The sequence below is a fragment of the Paramormyrops kingsleyae genome, chromosome 9 (assembly GCF_048594095.1).
Source record: "Paramormyrops kingsleyae isolate MSU_618 chromosome 9, PKINGS_0.4, whole genome shotgun sequence".
NCBI classification, from domain to species: Eukaryota; Metazoa; Chordata; class Actinopteri; order Osteoglossiformes; family Mormyridae; genus Paramormyrops; species Paramormyrops kingsleyae.
The window spans coordinates 3,195,721-3,218,946 of NC_132805.1; the positions used below are offsets into that span (position 1 = coordinate 3,195,721).

The following is a 23,226-nucleotide window of genomic DNA, read 5'->3' on the forward strand; positions in this document are numbered from 1 at the left end:
GTGCTGAATGTATCTATTGTGTAAATCGTTTTAAGAATAATCTTTTGTTTGTGAATGGCTTTTGTGTGTGCGTGTTTTTGTGTGTGCATACATGCATCTCACATTCACCGAACCGTCTTCTGAATGCTTTTGAGTCATATGATAAAATAACATTGACATATGCACTAGTTTGGACAATACTGTATCAGTGTCACTAGAAAAATGTATAATTTGGCATTTGTTTAACTGATCTGTGGCACAGCTTAATGAATGAGAATTTAAAAATGTTTCAGATCTGATGACACAGTCATCTGCAATCTATAGTAAATATCAAGATTAGCTCAGTCTTTGACTTAGAATGACTTTTGCCGAAAACGTGCAAACAGTTGCATACATGCTTGCAAATGATTTCCCTGAGTAAAAAAGCTTAATTAATAAACAAACAAATAATTTAACTGCAATTAAGGTTTAATGCATGTGACATCCCACAATATAAGGAAAAATGGTTCACAATGGTATGAAACGACAAAGAAAATACAGCACCACACTCTCTGAATAGCAATATTTGAAAATATATATCACACATTTAATACACAAATAAACTGACATCTAATTGCATGTTATGTATATATTATCTTGCAATGAAAACAAGAGGGCAAGTAACATAGTTCTCAGAGGCATATACAACAGAACCAGTAACAAAACTCAAATTAAATATCAATAAATATCTCCAGGCTTCAAATTCAAAACTAATTCAAAGGCAAGACCCCCTACTAAATGCTTGAAATCCAAAACAATCTTTGTAAACAATGCCAAAGAATCTGTTCCTCAAATAAACCCATTGAAAAACCAGTACAGGATTCTTAAAATATTCATGCAGGTAAAAATATAGGTAACAACACAGAAAATGAACATGAGTGACCCAGCAGTCTGAAAGATATGCTACTGTACGTATGAACACCAATGTATTTTAGAATTAGGTTAGAACTGTGTGGTATCGCCCAAGTCGGACACAAGGCCTGGAACTGATTACATCAGTGCCTAAGTGTGCAAACACAGCACTAAAAACATAAAGTAATAAGACGTGCAGGAAAAATAAGGTTTGCCCGCCGCCTATTGTTTATTGTGAATTATACTGAGGCATTCCCTGAGGGCAACAACAGGGAACAGAGCTGGAACAGAGCAGAGGAGCCACAGCTGGAGACAAAACAGGGGAGGGGGCGGAGATCGGCCCAATGGTTTTTCTTAATAATACAAGCGTGGTTACTATCAGTGCCAGGCCCAATCAAGCACTTTGAATTAAAGATCGGTATATTTGTGAGGGATTTACATTTCTATTGTTTTGTGTCAACGTATGTAAATGTGGACTTTGGTCACAAAGCACAGAAAGGGGCCTCGAAAAGAGACTGAACAAACACTTATCAGTGAAGGTTAGGGACCCGTAATGGGCTTCGGTTGTGTTTTCTGTCCTCCATGCAACAGCATGCAAATTGCAGAATAAAGCATGCAGATGAGTCAATATAATGATTTCTATAGGACTGCTGAGTCAATGTAATTATGGGATTCATGTGGCGTGTGTTCTCCTTAAATATTGATGTATATACAGTATACAGTACGTGCCCACATCCTGGTTCTTACAGGACTATTACAAAATTAATAAAAACAGGCAGAATATTAATGCAGGATAGCATACAAGGTTGGTATTTCTGTTTTCAAATTTGAAACCGTCTTCTTAAAAAACAGGACAGAAATGTTCGGTGGTGGATTAAATCTTAAATTAATGGCATCATAAAAATGCTTCCTGACTCTTCTTCTCTTTGTCATGTTTAAAAAGACCCGAAATATCAAAAATCTCAGGAAATTTTTAGTATAATACGCACATCTGGATCTCGGTGATGAAGCTGTGAAATAATATCTTTGCAGAGGAATGATGGCAGTTAAATGATTATCTCTGACAGAGGCAGATAAAGCCATTTCCCGCTCATCGTAAAGCGCTGCTTATTTTCACATAGAGACACCTCAAAAGAAGCAGAAAATGCAATTTTAAAAGCTTATATTGACACGGTATGTCCGTCTGTGTGGATCAAACAGCAAATAAAACACGGTAACAGAGATACTGCTTTGTAACGTTTTAATTCATGCGCCTACGATACCTAAACTTCAGCATTTCAGAATTTCTGAACCACGCAGGTGGTTATACTGTGAGAGAGTGCAACAGCCAAACAATACAGGCCTTTGAAAAACAGAGCTTCCTCCAAGAAAACAAAATTCTGGAAGAATGTCTATGGGTGAGAGATGCTTCAACATATTACCTTGTAAATACGACCACACTTTAACGGCAAAAGTATTTCCTTCAGAGGAGAAAACTTAAATGACAGGCTGAACAAAAAAAACAAGAGCCACACAGAATTGGCCGTGCCAAGCAATCTGCTTCAGTGAACTGCAGCACTGTGAAGCTTAATTTACCCCAAATAACTACAGGCGGATGTTGCCCCAGAACACTTGCTGCCATCTCCTCCCCGTTTCTCCATCGTCTTTGGAGGATTTCAGCCCATAAATTAACCTCTGTCTGTTGCACAGGTAGAGCCTCGATCTTCAGGCAACGACAGACATGCCCGTAAACGCGATTCCCATGCAGGAGTTTTGGCAAAGGCGGCAGATCCGGAATGGGAGCCCACTTGTTGGGGGGGGGTGGGACAATCCACCATGGCGCAACCCCTCTACTCTCTGCTCTCGCTCCGGGACTTCCGAACGATGGAGGCGAAGAAGCCGCTCTTTTGTGGGGGGGCCACCAGCATGGGCGCCTGGTTCTTGTGCATTATTTCAATCTGGAAGGAGGGGTAGAAAAGTGAGGTGGTTTGTCACCCTCAAATTCACGCTTGTAAACATCAACATTTTTAAAAAATGATTTTGCCTGATGATCATGATGGTTCTGTATCTATGCATGGGGGGGGGGGGGGGGTATTTATGAACACCGTGTCTTGCTGGATAACATGACGATTCACTTGTAACCTACTTAATAATAAAATTAATTACTTATTAACCCTCACGCAGTGTTAACTGATTTCATACCATACATTCTGCAAATATTACCATAAAATGTAAAGGAGAACATATCGGAATGAGTTAAAGTAACATTAGCACCCAAATCATGGTTACAAATAAAAATGAAAAAATGGAAAATGCAAAAAAAAGTCAGGTCAATGAGCAATATCAGGCTGTATGATGTAATTTAAATGAATATATAAATTAATATATAAAATAAATGTCCTATAAAGGACAAATGCAGTATTGCCCTGAATGTAATACAGTTTAACATTTAGCAAATTGCAATTTGAGTCATCTCAAGTAATTAGGGTAAATCTGAAGAATGATCAATCGTACGCTAAATATCAACTCTTAACTACCTCCAAATTGCGCCAGGTGCTTGATTCATAAAAGCAGCTTTGTTACAGACGTACAGTAGTTAAGGTAAATGGTTTTAGGCAGCTGAAGGAAGATTTCACTGTCTTTCATTCAGTATTTGTGAACCGTAACACCACAGGGTTTTGGGGCACATGGTCACATGGTCAGCAGCCAATGAGCTTCTGGCAGCTCCTTATGTGCTACGCAGAAGAGGTGTCAAGGCTCAAGCCAGAGGAAGGAGACGAAGTCAGGGAGCAAAGGTCAGTCTTGTATGTAGCTGCTGATGGGAAATGTAACATTTAACACCATGTGAAAATCCGTCAGAGCACGGTGATGTTTGTGAAATTTATACCGTAGACTGCAATGGAAATATGAGCGAACACAATACAAAATAACAAATGCTTTAGCTTTGCAATTAATAAATAAATACCTTACAATATGAATTATAAGGACAATCGTCACGTATAAATTTTATTTGCAAGCTAAGGAAAAAGTTACACCAAAAATGAATGTGGAAATGAAAATGGCATGAAAACAGGATGACAGAGATCCTGACTTTATTAGTAAGAAACCTGTTTCTTACACAGCTCTGAAGCAGGCCCTTTAATAATTAATTAATGATCAATTAATTAATTAATGTTGTTTAATAATTAATGATTCACTATAATTCTCTTTGCACTTCGTGTTACTTTACCTTAACTGAGTCAGTAAAATTACGATCATTCGCTGGAGCGTGTCTCTCTTTGCCCGGGGGTGGGCCAAATGCCCGGGGGCGGGGCAAACAAATAACGGGCAGCGGAGGCACGGTCACCCCCTCGAATGCCGGGCCATTCATGTCCATTCAGAAGCACGTGGGGTCTTGCTTTAATGAATTGTGACAGAATTTGGCCACACCACACCCCATTCCCAGAGGCCCTCTGAAATCACCGACAAACTCATTCTTTCTCCAGTTGAGCGATGTGTTTTCTTTATTGCTGTCAGTTAATTATTTTAAACAAAAACAAGCTGCACAATGACTATCAACTAATAATATGATGACGCCTGTTGCATTTCTGGGTTGTTCTGCTTGTGTTTTGGTTTGGGGTATTTTTATGTAGCTGTTCTGTTCACCTTTAAATAAATGTATATCTTAATGTTAGTGCATCCGTGTGTGTGTGTGTGTGTGTGTGTGGTGTCTTGAGCCGAACTGTGACATAAGGGACAGGGGTTTTTACAATATATAATTATGATCATTAATAGATAGATGGATGGATGGATGGATGGACGGACGGACGGACAGAGATAGATTTTATTGATTCTAAAGTAAATTCAGTGATTGGTTGTATATTATTTGTTTTTCAATATTCAACAGCTAATTTTAATTCACCTGTATTTCTGCTGAATTAATAGATGCTGGCGATAGAGTAATGGGAAATGTTGTTGCAATAAATTGTTCTGCTCTACCTTAATTATGAACCTCTTATGACAAATTGCCTTCCTATTTCTGATTTTCTTTTTTTGGAAAAACATTCAGTTGTTATGTAGTCAGTAGGCTCCAGTTCACGCTCCGATTCGCAAACAATACCGTCAACGAAACTGTTACATGTGTAAATGAGAAGAGCGGCATTAAAAGTTGTCTGTGTGCCTAAAATTGAGCTCAATTTGCATAACCACCATTGCTAATAATTAGTCTGATAGCAGCCCATTTTAATTGTGGTGTTTGTGTTCAGAAGGTTGGTCGTTTCAGGTCTCCCTTCGGTTCTTAAGTCACCATGGAAATAACGAGACTGCAGGTACACGTCACTGAAATTAATTGCATTTTTGCTAACAGGTACAAGTGTGCCTCAAATGAATACAGCTGTCATGCCGCAGACTGTCAGGCAACTAGTGAACGAGCCATATGTAACCCGTGCAGCTCTGTAGAGACGACACTCTGGGGGAACGTGCATCCCAATTAGAACCAAACAAATTTTAATTATCACAAATGAAGTGTGATCCTCTAAAAGAAAATTCAATAAAACATACAACGGGGTTGTTTGGCAGATTTATACTTGTGTAACACCAGGCAATGGTTTAGAATGCCACTGTTATGGTACTGTAAATGAGTGACAGATATTGAGCAATGCATCACCAGTACAAACAATGGGTGCCATCATAATGAATGACATTTTTGTTGTTTGATTGCAATTGCTTCTTTTTGCTCCGGAAGGACTCACGGTACAGGGGGTCTGCATCCAAGGCTCTCCGTCAATCTGCATGGGGAGGGATTTCCTGGTCCTGGGGGAAGAACGGTAATGTGAACATACAATGAAACATTGTGCAGACAAACACGGCATTTAGTGTGTATACTTGCTTATATGAAAGGCCACAACGCTACACACTGTTTTCACACAGGGTTAAAATTCAAAATCTTACAATACGGTTCACCAGTGCCCCAAAGCGTGTAGAAATAGAATTAATACTAGAGCGGTGTAGAGATATTTAATATTAGTAGTAGTAGTAGTAGTAGTAGTAGTAGTAGTAGTAGTAGTAGTGATAGTAGTAGTATTGTTGTTGTTGTTTTGTTGTTGTCTTTTTTATTATAAAGAGACAAATTAGAAACATTACTGTATATTATTGTGTGATAACACTTTGCATTGAGTGCACCTTCATAATGCATTTATAATGCATTCACAGAACATTAAATGCACCTTTATATATGGTATAGATATATACATTAGCGGTATTATAAACGGAGAATTACACCGTATAACCATGATAAGAAGCTGACTGTGTCTGATGAGACCCTGGCCAGACTGACCACGTTACCCAATGTTCTCTATCACTGCAGAAGGCTCTGATTCATCGAGTGGACGGGGGGGGGGGGGGGGGGGGGGCGTCACCTGATGGTAACGGAAGTGCACTGCGCAAGGCGCCTGCCGGCGCTCTTCAGGCCCGTGTAGATCTGCCCCATCTCCATGGCCCCCTCCAGGCCCACCACCTCCAGAAGGTGATCTGACGGGTCTGGAATCAGAGTGACCGGTTACTGGGGATCACCGTCGCCGACTCCCAGACGCGGCCAGGAACAGGCTGGCTCAAGGAGCCCGACGGCAAAGATGGGGGGGCGGAAGGAGCCCGACGGCAAAGATGGGGGGGCGGGGGGGTGATGGGGACACTATTCAGCCAGAGGGGCAGAAAAGTGGCAGCGGGGTCTGTTAGGAAGGAAACACCTCGGATGGGTCCGGGACATGGGCCACTTCCGCATTCTGCGAAGCACCTTAAAAGCACCTTCGCTACTGGAAACAAAACAAAACACCTATTAATTAGATTGCGGCACCGATGCTTGTGTTCATATATAATTATTAATTTCCTTTTTTGAAGTTATGAGCATTGATTTTTTCCCCTGCTGGATACCTGCATCGCGCTGGGACCATCTGCTCTGCTCCCCGTCTCTGAAGGGCCTCTTTCCCAGCAGCCGTTCCTCAGCCCGCCCTGCGCCTTGCCCCTCTCCTTAAACGAATCTGTTCTCTCAGTACTCATGTCCAGATGTCAGATTAAATCCTGATATCTCCTTTACCGTCGCGGGAAAGGGGCTCACGTTTAATTACAGTGCAGGCACCTCAGAGGATGCCGCTTTTAGGTGCGTTATTGCTGTTGTTAAGTGTTCTGCCGTCGCCATAGCGATAATTCGAGGCCCTCCCTCCGTGTTCCCGAAGGATTTGGGTGGGGGGTAACTGGCTGCCTGGGTCATGTGGGAATTGGCACACAGTGTCCTGACTCCAGTGACCGTTCTCTGCAAATCGGCCCCCCTGACTTGTCTCCTGTAGTTGGAGCTGACACTCAGCACGGGCCCAGCCGACGGACAGCAGCCCCGAAGCCCCTGGAGAGAGGTGGGGGGGGGTTTGATTCGGGGTTCCCCGGCCGCGGAGGCAGAAATCGTGGCCTATTTACGCAAGGGTGCCCCGAGTGAGTAGCGGGACGCTAACGGCTCGACAAAGCTCCAGCGGAGATTAGCGGCGAGAGAGAAGACTCGCCCAGTAGACAATTTGATTCTACTGAACACCTTTAAACAGCTCAAATAAAGACCTACGGTCCACATTGCCCCTTGGAGCTCCAGCTGCCCAAGCAAAGCTTTTCTTTAATGAGTCACACATTAAGATACTTAAATCCAAAATGAACAGTTATATTGATGGACACAACAGAGCAGGTCACACTGTTTGCACATATATTTGCATTATAATTGCAAATTGCATGCAATATATGTTACATACTACATGTATGGATGTATGTTGTCTATATGGTGCCTGTGTCATTCTGTCCGCATTATGTCCTAACTGTTTGTCGTCTTTTGTCATGGCGTCCCAACAATAGCAAACTGTGCCAACAAAAATGGCCACGCGGCAATAAATATTCTGATTCTGAAAATCAAACGTGAAGATCTCAGTGCCCTTAATCGCTGCACGTGAGTCTCACATAGACATTTATTCCTGTTGAATGCAAATAATAAAAAATTATTCCTAAACGTTTCGCGTGCGCTGCTCCCTCGATATTTCAAAAATCGTAAATGTTTTGCATTAATGAGACAAAACTGTAAACTCGATTCGACGGCACAGCTGCTTGGCGCTACTGCTTTTTTGCGGGAGGTCGGCTAAATATAGATCACTGGGAACGACATAATGCAGAAATAGCGCAGAGCACTGCTGACTGTCATCCGCCACAAAAAAAAACTAAATCACACAAAAAAATACAGTGCATCTAACAATGAATTCATCCTGACGCTAAACAGCTACGTATAGCTATTCAGTGGCTTTTTAGCGCGGCTGAGCGAGGGCTAATAAGACTCGGCATCTGGGGCCAAGGTCTCGGCGCTGCCAAGGTTTAAGGGGGTTGCAGGTGTCACCGAAGAAAAGCCACGGAATGGCACGCGAATGCCGAAACGCGGCGCGGGGGAAAAAAGCGCGCTGATGATGCTGAAAACGCACTTCAGCGGGGAGGGCTCTCTTTAGCGGTGCTGAGGAAACCCAGCTTCAAATTTAGCCTCTTTCATTCCCCTTCCCCGCTGTATTGGGAGTGCGCCTGACTGGTCGGTCGCGTACAGAAAGAAGCGCCTGACACACATGCCCATATATGGCTGCCTTTCTGCACGGAGGGGCAAAGGAACAAAAAGCGGGACGATGGAGACCTCCGCAGCTGCGGCATTCATGCCGGATAAACAGTTCAGTGTCTCGACGATAAACAGGGATGCGCAGCGGGGAACCAAAACATGGCGGGACCCAGTAACTCGGGTCGCCAAGCTGGGGCCCTGAAATCCGACAGTGTACGGCAGCGAAGCCGGGGCCAGACTGGCTGGACCCGGATTTCTGGAGGCCGGTCAGAGCGACGTCCGTTCCTGGTTCCGGTTTATACTGGGCCGGCGGAGCTGACGTGGGGCGCGCCTCGTGGGAGCCTGCGGGGCCAGAAGGCTTAACGGGGGGGGCCCTCGTTCCTCGAACCGCTCTCACGGAGCGTGTCACAGGACATTAGTCATCCGCACCCCGCACCCGTGCTGAATAATTCACCCCCAGCCATTCCTTTCCACCTGAAGGGCTTGTCTCCTGGCGTCACCAGCGGGCGACTTAACAGCTCCCAAAAGGTCAGAGTTTTCAGAGTTTGATCCGTGCTTCTGCCGGCAGCCTGGGGCTAATGCACTCCATGTTTGTGGACCCTCTAATACCCCATTCTCTGCTACGACAAGTTGGGCTCTAACCTTGAACGTACCTTCAACGAGGACAACGCCGCTAAGTGCCGTCTCAGATTCGGCCGAAGAATTTCCACGTTAAAAAAAAAAAAAATCGCATTTTCGTGTGATTAATGGAGGAGAATTGCCCCCACAGCCCTGTACTAATTGATCACCTGGCCCAGCTTCTTATTTATTCTTTTTACAGTAAACAATTTCTAAATCAATCCCGACAGTCCGCCTCCTCCCGCAGGCTTCCCTCGCAAGTCGACCAGCAGATGAGATCCCTAAATGAATGATGCCACAAGATATAAGAAAATACACGCCTGATACAAACTGGCGCATTCATCAGTGCTCAATCCCCATCGATCGAGTCTAAGGGGACCTCTTTAGCTGTCTACAGCGTAGTAGCCAAGAGCCAGATAATAGATTTTATAGTGTAATTTTTAACTGATAAGGACATTAATAGCTTAATGAATGGCTTTCTTTGCTCATATCGCATTACTGTAGCTTTCATGCACCAAAGTATGTTGTGATAAACATGCTAAGACATCCTCAGCATACTGTTAAAATTACTGAAAGTGCATAATTCCGCTGTGCAACATTTTGTTCCTGTTTGTGCAAAACCCTGACAGTGGGCTATAGGGTGGGGATGGAGACTATGAAAGAGGTGCGAATGATCAAAAGGGGTGCAGATATATGTTAAATACTTTTTAGTCTTTTTAATGTACAGTTATCTAGAATAAATTTCCCTGGTACAAGGTGTAGCAGTGTTACTGATACTAAGAAGCCAGTTCTGCTTCTAGTATTATGAGGCAGAAACATCAGATGTATTACAGGAGAGTGGTAAAAAATCCATTAGACCTATGCATTAAAAGTTATTTAACAAGAGTCCAGCTGTGCAAATATATAGTGCATTTCTTTGAAAAAAAACATATATAGGCCACCCATATCTATGGTTGTACATTTTCTAAATGGGGTGAATGGGGATAGACTGGAAAGGAAACGTGCCTGAAGATTCCCTGTTTTGTTTACACAAGCGTGTTACAGCTGACAGGCAGGAGCTGGACAAATTATCCACGAGGCCCACATCTGTACAAACATGCAATTGGCCGGTCATGCCTCCCGGCACGCATTCAACAGACACCTAGTTTTCGGTTTGATTTGCACGACGGTGCAGTTTGGCGTGTGCAGTGTGGGATGTAAGGACGCAGAGTGCCACCCACAATGTTTTTATCAACGTGCTGTTGGACCAGGGCTGTGTACGGGGCCTCTGATTAGGCCTCAGTCCCATTTTGTACCCTGAAAATGATTTTCTTTCTGGTGTCCTACCAGTAATACTGATTGACGGGATCCTTGAGGTGTAAATCTGTTCACTGGCGTAGACGACATGGAGGCAGAGGGAATCAGATCAGTCTGGTCTCGTTAGGCACGCTGGTCAGGTGACGCTTACCGAAGCCATTAGGGGGCAGTAACGATGCAAAACAGTGACATAGAGCTGCACTGCCTCCCCCTGAACGAAACTCGGAAAGAGTTATTCAGCTTGTCACTGGTTAATAATTCATCACAAAAGAAAGACAACTTCCCCAAATTATTTTCTGATTCATGAGCTCTGAACAAGGATGTGTTCGTCAAATTCCTCACGGACAAGTACTGTATATTTTTGCATATTATTCACAGTGAAAAGCTGTATCTTATGTTGATCTAAAAAGAAAAAAAAAAACGATTTCTTCTTCATTTGTTTTGTTGGCAAACATTCAAGAGTTAAAAAAGAAATGACAAAGTAGGGAACGTCTTGGACAGAATGCCAGTCCATTACAAGCATAAAGGTCAAATTTGGTGACCCCCCCCCCCCCCCCAATTTGCCTAAATCTCTGTAACATTGAGAGCAAAGGAAACTGGAGTACCTGGGGAACACAGGGTGGGGGCCACTCTCAGGGCGGGGGCCACTACTCAAGGCGGGGGCCACTCCTTAGAATGCGTGGATCGATACTGGAATATTGATTCTCTTGATCTGGATGTTTCATTTCGGGAATTGATTGTGATGTTACTGTAAAATATCAGTTTTTTACATGGTAGTTTAAATGTTTATATTATTACAGAGAGCAGGACATCATCTACTGCCAAGCAGGGTAGTAAGGGCGGTGAAAGGGGGGGGGGGGGTTCTGGGGTCCAGGCACTAGGCGGATACAATTAAATCCGCTCCTGGCTTAGGGCTCTGGGAAGCATAGAGGTTTCGCCCATCCCTAGTCAAACATGCACTACTGGGAAGAGGCTACATCGTTACCCACGGAGAAAACACACCAAGCAATTTGTTGACAATCTAAAGTCTAAATGACATCTTCCTTTCTGTTAGTTATGAGGTGCGTCTGTGTGTCTGTGCTATCTCCCATTACTCAGTAGTGCGTCTCCCATTACTCAGTAAAGATGGTCTTTACTTGATGATGCTGCAGATAAAGGTAGTCAGATACTCCAAAGGCAGATAGATTCACCCAATCGACAAGCAACGTTTTGCTCTATGCATCATGGGGCCACATAGATAAAAACATCCAAGTATTAAAAGTACAGTCAAAAATCTGAACAGCCAGAGTAATCCATCTAAGAGGCAGTTCTTTGATTATTTTTAGCTAAACATGGGATTCTGAGCAAACCAGGTAATTGCATTAACAATAACTTTTGATGCCTCTTTCCACATTGTGATACTTGAAAATTGGCCCTCAGACTTCTTAGCCTGTAAAATATTGCCCCTATATTGTCGAATAAAGCAACATCTGTTTCTCCCCATTTCACTGCTATATTTAATTATGAAATCACTGAGGAGAAATTATATCTGCGTCTCAGTCTTGTCAAAATAGCATAAGAAACACTCATAATGCAGCTCAGAATGTTTTCATTTATATTCGAGACCTATCTCAGGCTTTGTAGACGCACTGCCAAGAGGGTATACTTATTCATACACTAACCTAAAACAATAATAATAATAATAATAATAATAATATCAGTAATAATAATATGTATGAGTGATATTTCAGCTTAGTATCTTACAAATAAGATGACACCAAACATTCCAGCTAATTGCTCTTGTCCCAGCCCTGAAGTCCTCGATAAGGTGCAGTGGGACAGAGGGGGTCCTGCTGAAAAGCATCTACGCACCAAGCCCAGGTGAACGTCAGGCTCTATTAACGCTGAACCATTTAGACGTTCAAACAGAGAGAAGCAGGTAAATAGAAGCGTGTGCGTCCATAACAACAGGAGGGGATTCTCCTTTCGCCATGCCGCCGTTGATTGCATGCGTTAGTCTTCCAGCTGCAGTGTTATCAAGCAGTTTGTTTGTCCTCTGAACCACACAGGTGTCACTGTGTAGCCAAGGAAACCAGCTAATTGAAAAAATAGCATCTCTTTTAGTGCAGCACAATATTGGTTTAACGTTTAACTTTTTACGTCATTTACATTAATTTTCTTCCAAGACAAAGTGTGAGGTACAAGTCTATCCAGGGGTGGACTGGCAGAAAGCAGCCCAAAAATTTGAAAATATACTGGGGTGGGCTGGTGGTGGTCTTGGCTGATTGTGGTCATCAGTGACATTACTCATTTCCTGCTATCGACCAAGAATCATGAAGAAATCGACCGACGAGTTGGGCAGCCCTGGTACAGTATATGGTCTATATAATAGCTGGGGTTGGGGAAGGAAGACTGGTCAAAAGGCAAGATTCCGAAACTTCCAGATGGCCAATCCGCGCCTGAATCTATCACAGGGACAGAAAAGAGAAAGGCGGCTTTTCTGCAGAACCCTGAATTGCGTCTTAGAACCTTCATATTATGCTAAACTAAATGAAAGAGAAAATCACATTAAAGGACTAACTTAACCACCTCCCAGACAGATCTGAAACACCTTCCAACAGCACCCTAAATTTGCCAAGCTGACCTTATTTATCCCAAATGAGCTAATCGAGGCCAGCTGGATCTCCTTAACGGAGACATTCGTTAGCATGAGGCTGGTGATCAAACACCTTCTTAAGACACAAGATGGCAGTTCATGCTACACTTTAAACGACACGGTAAAACAATAACAATAAATAAATAAAATAGAATTCCACAAAGTTACATCCCTCATTATATTATAACCGGTTAATTGTTTGAGCAAATATGGTCACATACTGATTCCAGCAGGCAGATTTTTGAGTATAAGCCTGCGTAAAAAATGATAGTATTTAATTAGTAGAAATAATAAAGTAATAATGTATAACTCTGTAACAATGTAATTCCAGACCTAGCTATATGCACTGTATGTATATGTGAGTATTGCTCCCACACTTTGTATAAAGATTTTGTAGGGAGGGAAAATCGTAGAAGACAAATTGCATAGGCCATACAATCCACCGGTGTTCTCTCAGTACTGCAGAGTCCAAGGCATGTCGGTTAGGTGAATTTGTAACTCTTAATTGCCCAATAGTCCCGGAAAAGCAGCTACAGAAAATGTTGCCGTTTACACCGGTGTTACCTTGAACAGCAAAGACGAGCTCTTTGGGGTCAGTCAGGGGAGTCCGTTTGTCGCCAACTTTTTTTCCAATTCTCCGGTGGCTCCGCCTCTTCCTGGTCTCCCCCCACAGGTTAGAACCGCCGTGCATGCTCGGGATGTTCAGGACGGCGATTCCCTCAAGGGAGACGTCGCTGAAGTCCAGCTGGATACCATCGCACTTCACCGTGTGACAAAGGGGAGCGGCCACACGCGTTAGCTCCTGCGGCTCAACAAGTACAGCGTCACGCTAATAATGCGAAGGTCATGGGTTCAAATCCCAGACAGCTTTGGGTAGAAGTGTCAGGTGGTTGGAATTTCCACAGGATGTGTCGTGTTGTCAGCTACTCAAAGCCCGTTTTGTAACGCGTCAGACCACATTTTACAAGTGAGCTGATTCAAAATTCACTCCCCATTGTTTATCTTTAACAGATTTTCTGTTCTTCAAAATTATTAATGGAATATGAGCTAATTTAGTTAACGATGTGTAGTACTAATCTGAAATGGCAACAAAGGATTTCAGTCACCTCCCACAGACTCAGCTGAACAACTCTTGGGATCTCGACATCGCACGAGAAAAAAAAAAAAAAGAGAGAGAGGAACCCTGATTGTTCCTGACTTCAATGGCTGTGGGATGATCTCATGCCTCTAATGAGACAAGTTACTTCTGCAAGCCCAGTTCTGAATATTTCTGAATATAAAATGTGTCACTAATACATCACAGAAGCAGAACAAAATCTGTTTTAATAATTTTCAGATTTTGGTCTAAATAAAAGCTAGTATTTGATTAATAATTTGAATTCCCTCTGAATGTTCCACCCAGCATCAGGATAACGTGTAACTGCTTTTGCATATTCCTGCTTATGCCTGTAAACTCTCAGCAGAAACAATAGTTCCCCTCTGCGGATTCTCAGCAGAGAGCATTTAGTCCTTATAATTTACTTTCTATATGAAGGTGGTTTGGTCTTTGACAACCTGGAAATGTCCAGTGGGGGGGTGCAGCCCTCTGCCAGGCGTGACCCACAGCTGTTAAGACCCACTGCTGCATGTTTATTCCCGGCGAAAGCGCGCCGGAGGCGTTGCGAGCGCGAGCTGTGCATCGTGCCCTCTACCTTTGCTCGTCCCCCCACGGCTAACTAATGAGGGCCTCGGGCTTCTGAGATGCCCCAGCAGAGGGACGTGGTGGAGATGGATCGGTCCGGCGTCGCCTTCATTATCACCCGGTATCGCACGCAGCGGGCAGATCAGAGATAATTACCTGTGTGCTCATCTGAGGCACCGACAGGGAGCTGCCCCCCCCTTCAGCAGCTCCTCTGCCCTCCTCCCCAACGTCAGAGCCGACGCCGTTGCTAACTAACCAGCTAAGGCACTTTAAACATGGAGCTACGCTGCCCACTGTGATCATACTGCCCATGTGATCAGCAAAGGTGAAAGCTCCTTCTGATGCGTAAATATATAATACAATATATAAATAAAGGTGTCAAGGCATTTAATATACATTCGGTGGTCAAAATCAGTCAAAGGGAGCGTGAATACTGATACATCAAAGTAGTGGTAATGACATTATTCTATTATTCATCACAGCAACAGTCAAATCCAGCCTAAAAATGTATAATGCATTAGACCTGCAAAGAGTGCCCTCCAAGTGCAGTAAGATGGTTTGGAGTTACTGTACCTCCACTTCCAGGAAGTCGTGCAGCTTTTTACAGGTGGCAGAAAAAGTTTCAGACGTCCCGAACTCGAAGTACCACAGCTTGTTCTTGGTCCTGAAAGCAGAAACAAACGGACCTCAGTAGTGGAAGTGTCATTTGATAAGCGTTTGTCCATGCAGCTGACTGACCTGTACGAACACAAGCAATTTGCACCCAAGAATAATCGTAAATTTAATAACATTCTTCCACTTGGTTGCTAAAATTTAGTGTAGAATGTCACTAATAATTGCATCTAGAAATATTAAGCTACTTGGATACGTGATATCTCATCTGATCTAAACATGAAATACCACTAACGCTACAACAGAACATCGTCTCACAGCTGTTAAGGCAGGAAAAACAAAAACAAAAACACTAGAATCTACAAGTGGCAAATTAGGCGAGGTTACCGGAGCCATACAGCATGGGTATTAACCATTATGACACAGCGAGGTGCAGCAGGTTCCGTAATCTCAATTAGCTGGAGGTGCGGGTCAGCCAAGCAGGCTGCATGACAGACGACGCTTACGCTGTTCTCTCAGCCGATTGGATACTTCAAACTAATAATGGGGTTTGACTTAAAAAAGCCTCTAACGGAGGCAGCTTGATTGCTGAAAAGCACTCAAAGGGGCACAGACGTCGGAGGAAAGTGTTACTATTTAAAATAAAATAACGGTCGTATTAGCTGTTATTTTAAATATGGCACATCTCTATCTATACCTCAGCCCCAAAGGAATAGATACATAATAAATATTATTTTATAAAGAAAAAAATAGTATGATGAGCATTTTTTCTGAATATTATTTCTCTACAGTATCCCTGCTTACTATACAATTAACTACTTTGAATAGCCAGCAATGTGGACAAGACCAATTTATCGCAAGTCCTCTATAAGCAATTACTCACAATTCATAGTTATTTCCAACAAAATCGCACACATAAATATCTCCAAATTGTATATTCCAGTATCTTTCATAAAATACAGCAGAAATACATAAATGGCCCTAAATAATGTCTATTTACTGCGAATTGTTCTTTACAGAGTGCGGTGGTAAATGCATGTGGAAATACAGGGAACTAAAAAATGCTTGTTAAAAAAATAATTTAAAAAGCTGAAGGAGAAATCTCCTTACGGAGGCAGGCGCTTAGTGTCTGAATGGCCCAGGAGGTAAATCAATATTCCCTGACAGCCTGGTAGTCTCTGTTTATCTAGTGAAGATGACTTGACTTAATTCACTAGGCTGAGAGTTAGTGAACCTTGAAGGAGTCGTAATAACTTTCATTGTCTGACTCTTGGGGTGTGTATACACACACACACACACACACACATACCTGTGTAAATGGTGACCATCCATTCATTTCTATGGAAAAAAACATAATTCCAATCACAAGACCCTTAACCCCTACCCAGCACTAACCTTACCTATAAGTAACCAAACAAGATACAGGACTTTTGGCATTTGTACTTTTTTGATTGCATTCACAGATTTTTTTTTTATAAAACTGAGGTTATCCAAATGGGGACCTGAAAAAATGTCCCCAAAAGTGAGGATGTTTCAGGTTGTACTTCACTTTGGGGACATTCTTGTCCACAAATGTGATCTATGAAACCCCCCCCCCCCCCCCCCCCACACACACACACACACACACACACACACACACATCCACAGGTATGCCACCAGTTAACTCAAATGGTGTCAATTAACCTATCAGAAGCGTCTAGAGCTTTTCTGTGTTGTTTAAAGACATAATAAATTTAGTGTACATAAACTTCTGACTTTGATGAAAGTAATAAAAATAAAAAGTTTAAATTTCTCTCTCTTTATTCTGACATTTAACAAATACAAAAACATTTGGTGATCCCAACTGACCTAAAACAGAAAAAGTTTACTCTGATTTAATGTTCGACAGTGAGAAAAAAACATTTTTCTGAAGTGCATGTAAACTTCTGGTTTCATCTGTATGTATATCACAGTACATCTGATTGGCTTCCCAGCAGTCCAGTGAACGTAATGACTCACAATTTATTAATTCATTGTCATGAGATGCCTGGAAAACCCCTTGTGCAGTGTGCAGTGTGCAGTGCTTACAGATGTGATGTTAACACTCCTACTGGCTCAGTTCCACTGACATTTTGTGGTGGTGGAAGGATCAGGAGCTGCCACCTGACATTTGTGCCCACTGCTCATTGTGTACGGAATAGGTGACAGAGGACCAGCCATGCCAGAATCAGAGGGTCAAAAGCCAAAAACAATTAACCTTCTTTGGATTGTCCTGTATCATTTTTTCCACTGACAGAACAGCGACTGATATTATTTAGTAGCTAGACAGTTAGAGGCCTTAATGATGTTAATGCCGGGCTGTGGGTTACAGTGGTTAAGGCCGCAAGGTTCCTGGCTAAAATCCCTGGGTCCCTAATTACTTAGTTCACCTGAATTATCCCAGCGAAATATCTGGCAGTAAAAAGGGGCAAAGCGACAATACAGTGTATTTGTTTTGCTTGATGCTTAGCTACCTAAAGCTGACGGCCATGATTTCAACTAACAAAACATAGCAGTGTTGCTTTGGTAGTGAGCTTTTTTTTTTTAAAGAAACTTATTAGCTGTTTCTGAAAAGATTGTGTAATTAGTTACTTAGCTGCCTATTATTCAGCTAACCCAACCTGTTGTGGAGAGTCATTTTTTAAAATATTTGAAGTATTTATAGCAGAATAAATCATTCAGTCGATGACTTAAAAACAAAATATCTGCCATACATCAGTTACAAAATCCTTTCATTGCAGAGTCACGCTCCTTGCCACCCTAACCACAACTCATCACTGTTCTCCATTTATGTTTTAATGAGATATTAGAGCTAATATTCTATTGTAACCTCTTATATTCTTAACTGAAAATAAAGCATATAGGTATGTTCCTTTTGTGAGTACAACTGCACTAATGTGTTGCCCCACACTCTTGATTTTCTTAACCGTAGATAATCTATATTTCTCAGATATAATAAATGCTGACCTGAAATACAATCAAGGAAAGACTGAAGGCCGCATATAGAAAACTGCAATTTATGTTTTGGAGTCAAACCCTGCAACGGCGATCTATTAGGATAAACAAGAGCAACAATCGCTAAATTATTGATTTCCTCATTATGCCTTTTGTCAGGACCATTTAGTGACTTTAAAAATGAGCTTTCATTAGCCACTTCCAGGAGAAACAAACCTGACATTGATTTATAGCATGCAACATAATCAATAGATACAGTGGAGTACAGAGCAGGGGATTGTGGGACATGATGAGAAGGCGGGTCCAGCGTCTGAACGTTTCGGCTGCTGCGTTGGGGCTGCCAATGGTATCTGCTTGCTTATTTTGCTTAGCAGACATATTCAGGATGGTTACACTGTGCATTCTGTATGTCACAAATACCTGCACTATCTCATATAGGTATTTATATTCACAACAATAGCTGTACTTTATAGCAGAGTAGCAAGACCATGCTGACCATCTAGTCAAAAATTCTGCGGTCGAATGGGTTGCTACCTAAACTTTGGCATAATTATATAATGCATATTTTACCCCCATCTTTTAAAATTCTACAATACTTTTCTTACATTAAATTCATTTTTTGAATCCATTAATCGTGCACTATGCAACTTTTTCCCGTTTTGCAGGGCTGCACTTTGCAATAATATTTATCGAGGCCTTGTACACTGTGGTGCTGCTTAATGTTTTTGTTGTTTCTTTCTGAGGACTTGGAGACAGAAGGTCAAATCAAATCAAGCCAATTTGCCATGTACTTAAACATCCTGCAAACTCAGTGTTGGGCACCACAACATATACCAGCACGTCACAGCCCGCAGAAAGCCTGATTCATGGCTTCTCATCGGCTTAAACATGTAACGCTAATACATACAATGAAACAGTCCTGATCCCTCCTAAATGGCCTGGAGGAGTACATGATTTCAGGACCATTATAATAGCACAATGGATTAAACATATTTTGCCTTTTGAGATTAAGTACAGATTATGTGCAATATAAGTGTTCTCTGGGTAAGTTGTTCTTTCTGCATATAATCATTAGCAGCAAAGGCAGATGATAACAGACACGATGCAGTGTCAAGATGTGAAAAATAAATCTGCAAGGAGAAATATTCATAGAAAAAAATCATGTGCATAATAACAGAAATGCAAAGTTGAAATTGCCTTCAGCTAAAAGCAACATCTGATTATGAAATATATATTCAGTTCTGTTCCTTGGTTGTTTTAATCGGTTCAGATGACAGAAATTCCCACCTCTTACACTGTATCTTAGACACTGGTCACAATATTCCCCTCTGCTTGAACTCCAGGTACCAGGAGGCCATTTTAACTGGCCACCAAGTGGAAACTCTTCCCACAGAGACAGTGTTTAAACAGCACTGATGATGTCAGCAGACCAGCCAGGTTTCCGTGGTAATGTTCTTACTGCATTAATGAGAATTATCCTCGGAGGAGAAGTCTTTTTCTCCCTGGGCCTGCCTGTCTCATATTATCCCTAGGTGAGACAGCTTATTGCCCAGAATAGAGTGCCATTATTTTAATCAGTTTTAACTACAAAAACATAACAAAGCCAGGACTAAGGTCTGTTCTATCTTTTATCGAAATAGAGAATAGCAAAAAGATCATATCACAGGGAATGACAACTACACCTGCACACTTTACAGTCAACCCTTGGTACACTACACAACAAAAGAATCAACGACACTGGTCTGTGTTGCAGAATGTACACTGGAGTATGGCAAACAGAAGAGCACACAACGCTGCAGCTCACTGGGAAGACCAATAAAGATCGTCTTCTGGCTCTCTAGTCGATTCTCTCCACTTAACCTAACAAGACCGTCCCCACGACAAATCACGGCCTGCTCTCATTTCTCATTAGGTAATTAGGAGTGTCCCATTCGTCTAATTTGATTTCCATCTGTTTCCTTTCGGCTGGTGGACACTATGGCCATCATCTCCATCAGCGGTGCTGACAGATGATGTTGGGACAACTCCAACAGCATAAGGTCTATAGTGAGATCATAAATACCACGGGGAGTAATATGTCTCTGTAGCAGTGCTTCCAATTGCTTTCACAGTCAGTCCATGTTTTTGTTCCATCCATGCTTCCTGCCAGACAGTCCACACTTTTGCTCCCTCCCAGCTCCTAGAGGGGGGTGCAAAAACATGGACTGTCTGCGGGTCCCCAAGGACCCGATTGGGAAACGCTGCTCTTTGGTGTCACTGGGGCGGCTTCAAAAATGTCAAGGAAGTTTCCTTTGAGAATGAAAGGACAAGGGTGTCCAGATGGAAGCAAAATCACATAGGGACGGCTGCTTCAGCCATTTAAGAAACATGATCCTGCATTTGATTTTTACACTGCTGGGTTTTTGGTACTCAAAATATGGCAGTTACGTATATGCCCTTTGGAGTAGCTTCTATCGTTTAATAAATACGATACAAGAAGTGTGCATATTATGACTGTTAATTAACTAACCGATGGCTGTACTTTAAGCACCTGTTGCTTGGCTGTTTCCATTGTATAGCTGGCCAGCCACATGGCCATTCTCTTGGCAGTTACTCGCAAACCGTTGATCACAAACGTTCAACACTTTTCACTTCTAGCATGAGGACTATAACAGATTGAGGGACTAAATGCCACGGCAACATTTGTGAGTCCGCAGCAAGAGGCCCTGATTGCAGTAATAACCTGCAACGACACGACTTTGAGTTCCATTTCATTTTTTAAAACGCTTCACCTGAAACTGATAACAAATTCATAACAAAAACCATTTTCATCTTCTGACATCTTCTCAGCTAAATTGGGGGAGATTAATTTAGACAAGACAGAATGATCCCGCTAGGTCTCATTTTGCAAACAGCCCCCCTATGAGGGACAGACCCAGCAGTGCGGTCCTCCTTCCAGCCTGTTTGCCGAGTGCAGCATCACCATAAAATAACACGCTAAAAACACGGGCTTGACGTCTGCATCGCTCTCTCCAGGCGATGGCGCTCCGGAGCTCCCACAAAACCGCAAGACAAAAAAAGGCACGTTGTCATTGATTTTTGTTTTTTTTTTCTTTGACACTTAATCTAACCTGGGATGATCTATGACCTTATTTTCCCACTAATTTCTTCTTGATCAGAGGTGATAAATATCACATTGACATAACTAACGTCTCCGCACTGCACCTCTTTGTGTAACATAGGGCTGTCTCAAGTGATGCCCTTTCTTGAGGTGTAAAAACATGGACCTTTACGCTATTAAAGACCCAAAAACTGTCCTGTTTCATCTCCTCCTCTGTCCCGGGGCATGATCAAAAAGTATAGATAAGTATAGAACTTAGATAAGTGGGGTCACTGAACTGCATTAATCCTGTTTTTAACTAATAGTTTATGACATCATTCATGCTGCATTTGAGCTTGAAATCTTGCTTGGACGCTCAGGGAATAGAAAACAGCGTATATTTGACTACTATAAACACTAAATGTTTAGTTACTCGGAGGACTGTCACCTGCAAAAACCATGGTATTGACCATTGTAAAAACTACCTGAGCCATCCATAATGTTAAGCAGGGCTTCCACAGTTTGAATGTTACTGCAAGACTGAGCGCAGTAGAGATCAAATGCCCAAGCGAGCTGGGTGAGAGATCTGCCACTGCTCCGATTAGTGCCGCGGCGTCCTGGAAGCTGCAGTGTGTTGAGATAGCAGACTGGCTTGGTACAGAAGGAACACAGGACACTCAGTACATGAGTGACTCTGCAGCAGTAGGTTTTAGTTAAAGGACTCTTCGTTTCAAACCTCTGGGATTAGGATTGGGATTTAGAAAATCATCTCCTTGTGAACACAACTGCTTTTCATCTGCAGCTGTTGGGACGTGACAAGACGACAAACCGGCGGGTAGGCAAAGCCTACCACCACCATAACTTCCCCTGATTGTTAGTCCCTCCTTGACTGTCAAAAGGGAAACTTGCTTCAGGATTATGAATGACTCAGTCCCCACTGTGAGAAGCGTTATGTTTTACAGTGACACCTAGTGGTATGTACTTACACTATTGTCACAACATGAAAGCACAGTAAACACATACAGTACATATAGCTAATTTCTGCTTATTCCTCTGTCCTTTTTATAAAACCCGTAGAATATTAGGGGAATAGTATTGGAATATAATGCAAATTATCTACAGCATATACATGTGTACTTTATGAAATACATCTATTAATGGGTAGAATTAAATCTGATGGACTGTTTAAGGATGTAAGTCATTCAACAAGAGATATGTGGCTACGATCCACACAAAAATAGCTAATTATTACAATGCCTATTTATAAACATTGTACTACTTGTTAAAATATCGGCACGGAAAAAGAAGAGGATTATGGAGAATGAATAAATAGCCGATGTGAAATGCAGCTGAGTGGTAGCTGCAGTTTGTGAATGTAAAGCTCTCTGAATACGAACGATAATGATCATGGAGAGGTGTGTAGCTGACAGCTGGTGGCTCAACGGGAGTTGGAGGCTCCGCGCTCGTGCTGGGGGAAACTCTGGGGCTGGTGGACGCTCCAATGAGTCCAGAGGAGGCAAGGAAGCATATGGACGCGGGGAGGTCCAAGCGGGCAAGGGGGAGACTGGCAGGGGCACCGGGCTACGGGCAGGAGAAGCCAACGCTTTAGGTGTCTCCAACCACACCCCCGCACACAAGCACGCTTATGAAGCATGTTTACAAATAACACTCCCGCAGATTGTCCCTGCGCACGCACACACACGCACACACACACACATTCACAGGCTAACGCCAGCCAGCGTACATGCCAAGTGTGTTTACTAATAACATCCGTGCCGACCGTGTGCACATTTAAAGCAGCCTGACCAGTGTGGTATCGAGTCATCGTGGAGCGGGGAGAAGAGCAGGTTTATTTCCACACACCCCTCCCCCCCCCCCCCCCGCTC

At 42.6% G+C, this 23,226-nt stretch overlaps 1 protein-coding gene across 10 annotated transcripts in view; it reads right to left on the bottom strand.

The window, feature by feature from the left end:
* Window positions 1-429: 429 nt before the first annotated feature.
* The window catches only part of dgkb (diacylglycerol kinase, beta), a 58,866-nt gene continuing 36,069 nt past the window's right edge, over window positions 430-23,226 (bottom strand). For 9 of the 10 annotated variants that reach the window (XM_023802682.2, XM_023802684.2, XM_023802681.2 and 6 more), the window contains 5 exons: window positions 15,250-15,340; window positions 13,560-13,755; window positions 6,246-6,366; window positions 5,580-5,640; window positions 430-2,807 (listed from right to left, as the gene is read on the bottom strand). In XM_023802682.2, coding sequence (XP_023658450.2) covers window positions 2,700-2,807; window positions 5,580-5,640; window positions 6,246-6,366; window positions 13,560-13,755; window positions 15,250-15,340 — 577 coding nt within the window. In that variant the 3' untranslated portion in view covers window positions 430-2,699. The remainder of the gene's footprint in view (window positions 2,808-5,579; window positions 5,641-6,245; window positions 6,367-13,559; window positions 13,756-15,249; window positions 15,341-23,226) is intronic. The other variant, XR_002837014.2, reaches the window with a different exon arrangement.